Below are 10191 nucleotides of genomic sequence, written 5' to 3'. Positions count from 1 at the left end.
CCCCCCCCCCCCCCCACACTCCCCCAACACACACACACACACACACACACAAATGTGAGAGCAGTACTCCATGCAAAGGACGAATCAATCCTGTATAAAATGAGCAACTGTTCAGAAGAGAAGTTTCGACATCTAAACAGGACACTCAGTTTCTTAGAGTCAGATTTACTTAATTCCGTTATGTGGGGTTTTCAAAAAAGAGTGGAACTTACAGTGGTACCACTGTATGTTCAGTGAGTCAATAGCTGGAATTATACAACCGTCAAAGGATAGACAAGAGTGGTGAGTTTTGATAGAAAAATGGGTCGAAACTGGGTCTTGGATTCATTAAACTTTACTAGATTTCGTGTAGTCTGCTGAGATATCCTTTCTAAGTTAATTGAGGAAGCTGTGTCAAGATGAGATACAAATTGAGTGAGAGAAGAGGGAGCAGAATTGAGGTCTTCCACCTCCAATCAAATCTCCCGCTTCTTATTCCCTCTATCTCAGACACATATATCCTCTTTGTCAATCTTTCCGCGCTCTTTCTCTCCATCTGTCAATACCAGATATCTCTGTGATATCTCTGCCACATCATTCTCATTTCCACACATCTCTCTTACCCTTTCATTACCTAATCAAACCACCTCACACCACATATTATCCTCGAACATTTCATTTCCAACGCATCCACCCTCCTCCGCACAACTCTATCTAAAGCTCATGCCCACTTTTAATCTTAGAAGTAATGTTCTCTCTTTCCACACATTCTTCATCGCTCCCAGACCCTTCGCTCTCCCCGCCACCATATATATATATATATATATATATATATATATATATATATATATATATATATATATATATATTTCATTTTTTATTCTATTTATCATACTTTGTCGCTGTCTCCCTCGTTAGCGAGGTAGCGCAAGGAAACAGACGAAAGAATGGCCCAACCCACCCACATACACATGTAAATACATACACATCCACACACGCAAATATACATATCTATACATCTCAACGTATACATATATATACACACACAGAAATATACATATATACACATGCACATAATTCATACTGTCTGCCTTTATTTATTCCCATCGCCACCCCGTCACACATGAACATAACCACCCCCTCCTCCCAAATGTGCACGAGGTAGCGCTAGGAAAAGACAACAAAGGCCCCATTCGTTCACACTCAGTCTCTAGCCGTCATATAATAATGCACCGAAACCACAGCTCCCTTTCCACATCCATGGGTATGTTTGAATGAATAGTATTTCCAGCTGTATTATATAGTTGCGAGGCATGGGCTATGGATAGGGTTGTTCGGAGGAGGGTGGATGTGTTGGAAATGAAATGTTTAAGGACAATATGTGGTGTAAGGTGGATTGAGAGAGAGAGAGAGAGAGAGAGAGAGAGAGAGAGAGAGAGAGAGAGAGAGAGAGAGAGAGAGAGAGAGCAAATATGAAAAAAATAAGACAATGAGGTGCAGCAGGAGATGAGATAGGATGGCTTCAGGGTTACTCTAAATGGGAACGATTTGGAGGAACTGGAGAGCTTGAAGTGGCCGGGAGCGGATGTAGCTGCTTACTGAGCCACGGAGGAAGGAAGGCTAAGGTCCCAGGTAATAAGTCAGTGCCCGGAAATTACCGTCCAATCATCTCAATGTCTGCAGTTGGAAAACTTATGAAACCGTCATTCGACGACATCGCTCACGTCTGACAAATTTGCTTGATTTCTTTAATGATATAAAGAACGTGTACGTGGGAAGTAAAGCAGATTATGTCATCTATTTCGGTACTGAAAAATCATCCGTTGAAGTTACGCATCAAATGTGACAAGCAAAAGATAAGTCATATGGTATTGATGGGATTAGGAAATAGGTTGACTGGCTGTAAAAAAAGAATAGTGATCAACAGCCAAGCCCACGTTAAATGGTTAGACGTAACATGTGGTGTGCCACACGGATCAGTTTTGGATCCGGTTCTCTTTCTCATGTATATGAATGATACTGATAATGGGTTGCATTGCAGCATATCGAAACTGCCTAATGATAATAGCTTCTGAGTAACAGAGACGATTAGTGGACTGGGCTCATAGGTGGCAATTCAATTCTAACATCCATGAGCGTAAGGTTTTACACATCGGTTGTGATAACGAGAAGGAAAGAATGACGTTGAGCTGTTTAAGGTAAATGAGGGGAAACGATCTGGGTGTAGTCTCTGGTGAACTAAAGCTAAGTAAGCAATGCAGAGAAGCAGTACAAAGGGATGAACAAAATTTTCGGATTCATAGGCAGGGCATTTTGAACTTAAGTCAAGAAAAATCCTCCTTGCTCTTTACGGTTCACTTATGTGTCCCCTACCTTGAATGTTCTCTTCAGTTTTGGGTCACTCTACTTCAGAAGAGACAAAGCCTGAAGGGAAAAAGTACAGTGACGAGCTATCAAAATGATTCCTGAAACGAGAAACAAATCTTACGAGAGCTGCTTAAACGACCTAAATCTATTATCTCTGAAAGAAGAAGGTTAAGAGGTGTTCTAATACACTTACTCAAAATCATCAAAGGTTGCGATAATCTCTATCTATGCAGCTACTTCAGGCTTGATTCATCTGATCATACTCGTAGAACTGGATATAAACTCGTGGGTAAACGTCTTGCCTGGAATGAAGCCAAGGTAGTTTTTCTTCAACAGGGTTATGAACACATGGAATTGATTTACCAGTGATACCCTAAATAAAAGACTTGGGAAATATTTCTCTTTAAGTCCACGACTAACATTATTTGCGCTTTTTTCTTTCCTTTCTGATTTATTTGAATCATCTGTATGTTTCTTTACTCTTATCACAGTCATCTGTGAGTTTTGATGTCTCCATTTGTCTCAAACAACTTTTGATGGATCGAAAGGAACCAAAGGTCTGTTGCTCTTCGAATTCCCTGGTTTTCCTTTGATGAAGTCAGTTTTACCAACCAGAGTTATCAAACTAACTAACTACCTAACTAAGAACACTTTTCCTATCCTCGACAAGACAAAGGTGGACGAGATTCTCTTTCCTAGAAATCAAACATCCTTCAGTCAAGTGATTCTCGTGACAAGATTTCTAGAGGTCATCTGGTGTACATAATCCAGGAAACACAGGTCATATTCCAGTTCTCTATCCCATGCGGATCCAAGAACATACTCGTTCCAGAGCCATTGGCAACTGGGATGATCTTTCAGTAAGAATTTGAATTGCACTTTATCATTTTCAATTTCAATGTCAATGCTTTATTCCTTGATATAGGAAAGGGATCCTAGTACTGACATTAGGTACCCCTGTACAACACTACCAGAAGCATCTGGCAAGTGTCACGGGCACACATGAATATAACAACAGGGCTTACTAAAGCCGAAGGAAGGAAGGACACTCCTTCAACACATCAATATTGTTTACATGATATCTGGCCAGTATGGTTATCTGATGTACTGACTCATACACGTCTGTTTATGAGTGCTGGTGCAAGTTTTCGTAACTAGTTTTCTTCGGCTGGCTGACGGCCCGACCTGAGCCCACCTTCCAATCTTCTATCATTAGGAACGTTTCTGCGAAAAGCCATACCCCAAACAAACACTTCCTCCATTATAAGAACCTTATCCCCTTAACGGCCCTCACCTCCCTAGACCCATCCTACAACCTCCTGAACGGCCCTTCCCTCCACAGACCCACCCCACCATCTCCTGAACGGCCCTCCCCTCCCAGATCCACCCCACCACTTACTGCACGGCCCTTCCCTCCACAGACCCACCCCACCATCTGAACGGCCCTCCCTCTTCCCAGACCAACCCCACCACTTACTGAACGGCCCTTCCCTCCGCAGACCCACTTCCCCACATCTTGAAGAGCCCACCTCTCCCTTCCCCAGACCCACCCCAACACCTCTTGAACGGCCCTCCCTCCCCAGACCCAAACACCTCTAAACAGTCCTCCCTCCCTAGACCCTCAGCCCGCCCGGTCACTCTGGCCGTGGTGGCCTGAGCCAAATACTCCACAAAAACACTTGTTCCACTGTATAGCGGTTCCGACTGCGCTTCTCAGCCATACCCAACATATCTACCAAAGTTCAAGCCTATCCATGTCGCCGTTGCGGGATTATTGATTTTGGTCACATGACTTAATGACGGCCACATCACTGGCTGCCCCACGATAGTGAGGTAAAGATCAAAACATACGTCACACATGCCGAGTGATTAAAAGGACAATGAAATGGCTTTTTATAAAATATCTTTAACATGAAAGCCATTATCTTCCATAGTTGCCACTGGACCGACGGATTGTTAAATATTTCGTCTGATCTTTTATGGTCCAACAGGAGCCATCACTCTGGGAAGTGAGTGCTAAGAACAATTCATGATTCGTTTGTAGCAATGATTGGCCCCATGACAGTAGTCAAAAGTGAGTATATAGTATCTATGGAGCTAATGCTTTACGTCATATTTCCAGGGATGAATGATATGTTCTCAGGACCGTGGCTTAAGATATCAAGTGTTAGATTAATAGAAAAATAGTTGGTTATATTCTGAATAGTATAGATATTGATTGCAAAGTTTACTCTATATAATAGATCTTCCTTGAGTTTGTATCACAGCATCTATATGGTACATGACACGTTTAATAAGGTTTAGATTATCTTCTTACAGTTTAAATGAGAGGAAAATATAACTGAAGAAAGGTTTCGATAAAAGATGACTAGAATATCCATGTTATTATGGCACCTATGATTTTATGATAGAATGAAAACAAAGCATTTGCAACCCTATCTTGAGAAGACTTTGATAAGAATTTGTTTAAAAACAATCGAAGTGTGAGTGATTGTTTTGATTTGAACTCTGAACAGCTGGAATGATTTATCATAATTTTCTATGATGACATCGCCGATGTGATAAAGGATGTATGTGTGTTTCTAACAGGTTTTAGAAGATTTTACAGAATCTTCAGCAACAGAATGAAACTGCAATATATATCAAATTGTACCACAGAAAAATTATAGATGGAATCTAATCACCTTGAAAATACGTCAGAAGCTTTTTCCGTTCCATAATCTGCCCTTGATGGGATAACAACCTTAGCTCTATAATAATCAATAGTGATATGCCTCTTTTTAGCTTGTCAGTTATCTATTATTTACCTGGTAATTATCCCAGAACCGTTTCTTAAGAGATAATCCTGGTGTTACCCCAGTCCTCTTAATACAGGCTCCGGCAGCCCAAGGAAGCGCTACCCCCATTAGTAGAGAATGTCGACTTTTCGAGTGATAAATTCTTAAACGACACTCTACTCCTATTGCTACAATCTCGTTAATGGTAACTTTTCGTTCGCTTTTGTAACCTCTTGCAGGCGAATCCCAGTCTCTCTCTCTCTCTCTCTCTCTCTCTCTCTCTCTCTCTCTCTCTCTCTCTCTCTCTCTATATATATATATATATATATATATATATATATAAAGAAGCTTGATAATGATGATGACAACAATTAGATGATTTTAGAAAGACAGTCACTGTAGAACACTTCATCCGTCTCTGTAATGGAAAGAGACACACTGCATTTCGTCGTCCAGTGTGTTCTGCTTAGAGCATACAACTAGGTTTCTGTAATGTCGTTCTGCTATTTACCGACTCCCAGCCTGTGTGAATACGACCTCATTATCACGCTTCCGTCCCCAGCGATGCGGACTATAACTAAAGACAACACAGAGAACAATGTGATGGGAATTAGTAGCATTTCCACTTGAGGTTCCTGATTATGGAGCGAATTCACGTTGTACCGTACACTGGCATCTCAAACTTACACTGATCGAGTGTGATTTATGGGTATATTTGACTAAGATATATTGACTACTATTGTGTTAATGAGGGTGTATGTTAACGTACAGTATGTGTTTGTGAGGACAAAATTTACCTCAATGCAATGATCTGAATGGCCAAGTCTCTTCTCACACGTGCGTTGCTATGGCGACCGCGTCCCTAGCGTCGCTGTCTGACGTACGATACCTAACGCTTTTTTTTTCCTTCGAGGTAATTCGTTCTCTCACAACAGCTTCGTATTTACAGCGAACATATCTACATCAGTAAATGTCCAACAGATATACTGTTGATATATAGACATATATATGACCATTACTGCAGGGGCTTTGCAACACATCTTAAGTTGGGATGCGTTGCAGAAGTTTATCCTGTGTCTACTACTACCCAACTGCCACTTCACAGCCAGTTATCAACGGGACAGTTAGGAGGGTGGTTGTAGCCCCGCGCTCTCTGCCCGATCTAGAATGGTCCTTGCCAAATTTGCAAAGTTTATTCCAAGCAAAGATTGAATTTTTCATGGATGCAGTTTTGTTGTGTTGGAAATCAGCTTTTATTCTCAACAACAGAGCCGCGTGTAAGAGAAGATTGCAATAGTACTAGATATTGTCAACGTTCTGTAAAGTGTTTGAGCAAGTGGCATTAGTGGTACTAACTTAACACTTGTTTGTCTCGTACAGTGCACCTCGCTGACCATGGACGGGAAAAATACTTGGAGAATACTTTTGTCTCTTCTCGCCGCCTTGAGCAGTAAAAATGGTAAGTATTACGTTAGGTGATTATCACGAGTTAATTCTTATCTAAGCTATTCATTATGTTATCATTTCCTTGTGGTTATAGTTCGTCTGAGCTTAAGCTGAACACGGTGACATTCTGTCAGTACAGATATCGATCAAAAGCTTGTACTCTAAGCTTGGATTATTACGCGAAGCTTACTTCGCTAGGCTTTGGTAAGCTTATCTATGTCAATCCTGATTTTCTTTTGCTACTCTGTATTACACTTTTTTATTACATATGTAGACTTAAACAAGAAGCGACTCAGTAAGTTCTTCCCAAAATATATGATTACTCGATTGCGAAACTGATTTAAGTTTAACCGTTGAGCTAAAACTTAGTGACACCATGGTACAGAGGGTAAGACAAGCCTATATAATCTCGGTTGGTATCACTGCAGAAAAATGTCGGTGGTTTAAAGACTATAACGTCTTGGGATGACTGTACAGAGTCAGGAGAGTGACTGATATCGAGGAAGCACACTGTGACTTATAAGTCACATGAATTTATCCACCCAGGCACCTGTGTTCTCCCTGCTTGTGACGTGCCAGTATGACGGACATCTACTTACATGGCTACGATGGGAGATGACTTCTCTTTGGAAATTAGTTTCCTTTTTTCCGCCTTACATCACGAGGAGAGCAAGCTGATTGCTTTTTTTTTTTTTTTATCCTATCTATTGTTAGACACTTGTGCTTACAACTCTTGTTGTGTTGTAACCAGTGGTCATGATTAATAAGTGGGAATATATGATTCTTTTTTATGTTGCCTGAGACGGCACGGGCAGCTGAGGCCCTATTCAAGGCCATCCCATTAACGCTATGTATAAATATATATATATATATATATATATATATATATATATATATATATATATATATATTTTTTTTTTTTTTTTTTTTTTTTTTTTTTTTTTTTATACTTTGTCGCTGTATCCCGCGTTTGCGAGGTAGCGCGAGGAAACAGACGAAAGAAATGGCCCAACCCCCATACACACGTACATACACACGTCCACACACGCAAATATACATACCTACACAGCTTTCCATGGTTTACCCCAGACGCTTCACATGCCTTGATTCAATCCACTGACAGCACGTCAACCCCTGTATACCACATCGCTCCAATTCACTCTATTCCTTGCCCTCCTTTCACCCTCCTGCATGTTCAGGCCCCGATCACACAAAATCTTTTTCACTCCATCTTTCCACCTCCAATTTGGTCTCCCTCTTCTCCTCGTTCCCTCCACCTCCGACACATATATCCTCTTGGTCAATCTTTCCTCACTCATTCTCTCCATGTGCCCAAACCATTTCAAAACACCCTCTTCTGCTCTCTCAACCACGCTCTTTTTATTTCCACACATATCTCTTACCCTTACGTTACTTACTCGATCAAACCACCTCACACCACACATTGTCCTCAAACATCTCATTTCCAGCACATCCATCCTCCTGCGCACAACTCTATCCATAGCCCACGCCTCGCAACCATACAACATTGTTGGAACCACTATTCCTTCAAACATACCCATTTTTGCTTTCCGAGATAATGTTCTCGACTTCCACACATTTTTCAAGGCTCCCAAAATTTTCGCCCCCTCCCCCACCCTATGATCCACTTCCGCTTCCATGGTTCCATCCGCTGACAGATCCACTCCCAGATATCTAAAACACTTCACTTCCTCCAGTTAGCGGTTTTGATGCACGAGACCGGGTTATAGTGATGGGTGATTTGAATATATATATATATATATATATATATATATATATATATATATATATATATATATATATTTTTTTTTTTTTTTTTCATACTATTCGCCATTTCCCGCGATAGCGAGGTAGCGTTAAGAACAGAGGACTGGGCCTTTGAGGGAATATCCTCACCTGGCCCCCGTCTCTGTTCCTTCTTTTGGAAAATTAAAAAAAAACGAGAGGGGAGGATTTCCAGCCCCCCGCTCCCTTCCGTTTTAGTCGCCTTCTACAACACGCAGGGAATACGTGGGAAGTATTCTTTCTCCCCTATCCCCAGGGATATATATATATATATATATATATATATATATATATATATATATATATATATATATATATATATATATATACGACAGGATATTTATAGTTGTTAATCTTCATTCTTATGCTCTCTAATATTCTCAGTATCATTCCACCATTAGGTGGGTGTTCAAACACCAGTTTTCTGAAATTCTCCATATATTCATTCAAGCTTTCGCCTTCACAGAGGCATCATCAAGAATCTATAAAAAGAGAAAAACTGCGTCACAAAACTTGGATAAGTAACACGCAAACAAAATAGAAAAATTGAAAAAAAAAACACAGCATATAACGCATAAAAGTAAGGAAAACACTAAGAAATTAATAATCCCATGCAGAATAGTACAATCTAGATACAACATATGGAAAGATAAAGAAAAGAAAAACTGAGTGAATATAGTGATGGACTTTCCGTATTCTTATCTTGAGTAATTTCGTACAGTGTTTTTCCTCAACTGTAAGTTCTCTTTTTTTCTGTGTCCGTGTGTTGCATTTGGTTAGATTGTACTACCCTTCATAAGACTGTTAATTTGGTTAGTGTTTCCCTTACTTATATGTGCTATGTGCTTTGGTTTTTCGAGTGTTTTTATACTTAGCGTTTTACTCATCATATCCAAGTTTTGTGACGCAGTTTTTCTCTTTTTGTAGATTCTTGCTGATGCCTCTGTGAAGGCGAAAGCTTGAATGAATATATGGAGAATTTCGGACAACTGGTGTTTGAACACCCATCTAATGGTGGAATGATACTGAGAAAATTAGAGAACATAAGAATGAAGATCAACAACTGAAAAAAAATATGCTGTCGTACTCAATTCTATGTACCTTAGAGAAAACATGCTCCCAGCTTACACTAACATATATATATATATAATATATATATATATATATATATATATATATATATATATATATATATATATATATACTGGAGGAAGTAAAGTGTTTTAGATATCTGGGAGTGGATCTGGCAGCGGATGGAACCATGGAAGTGGAAGTGCATCATAGGGTGGGGGAGGGGGGCGAAAATCCTGGGAGCCTTGAAGAATGTGTGGAAGTCGAGAACATTATCTCGGAAAGCAAAAATGGGTATGTTTGAAGGAATAGTGGTTCCAACAATGTTGTATGGTTGCGAGGCGTGGGCTATGGATAGAGTTGTGCGCAGGAGGATGAATGTGCTGGAAATGAGATGTTTGAGGACGATGTGTGGTGTGAGGTGGTTTGATCGAGTAAGTAACGTAAGGGTAAGAGAGATGTGTGGAAATAAAAAGAGCGTGGTTGAGAGAGCAGAAGAGGGTGTTTTGAAATGCTTGGGGCACATGGAGAGAATGAGTGAGGAAAGATTGACCAAGAGGATATATGTGTCGGAGGTGGAGGGAACGAGGAGAAGAGGGAGACCAAATTGGAGGTGGAAAGATGGAGTGAAAAAGATTTTGTGTGATCGGGGCCTGAACATGCAGGAGGGTGAAAGGAGGGCAAGGAATAGAGTGAATTGGATCAATGTGGTATACCGGGGTTGACGTGCTGTCAGTGGATTGAA

General features: G+C 40.4%; 1 protein-coding gene across 1 annotated transcript in view; it reads left to right on the top strand.

Moving 5' to 3' along the window:
* Positions 1-6264: 6264 nt before the first annotated feature.
* LOC139755788 (uncharacterized) overlaps positions 6265-10191 on the top strand; it is a 207141-nt gene continuing 203214 nt past the window's right edge. The window contains exon 1 of the mRNA XM_071674410.1: positions 6265-6582. Coding sequence (XP_071530511.1) covers positions 6519-6582 — 64 coding nt within the window. The 5' untranslated portion in view covers positions 6265-6518. The remainder of the gene's footprint in view (positions 6583-10191) is intronic.

The sequence above is a fragment of the Panulirus ornatus genome, chromosome 20 (genome assembly GCF_036320965.1).
Source record: "Panulirus ornatus isolate Po-2019 chromosome 20, ASM3632096v1, whole genome shotgun sequence".
NCBI classification, from domain to species: domain Eukaryota; kingdom Metazoa; phylum Arthropoda; class Malacostraca; order Decapoda; family Palinuridae; genus Panulirus; species Panulirus ornatus.
This window is presented reverse-complemented; position numbering and strand designations above follow the sequence as displayed.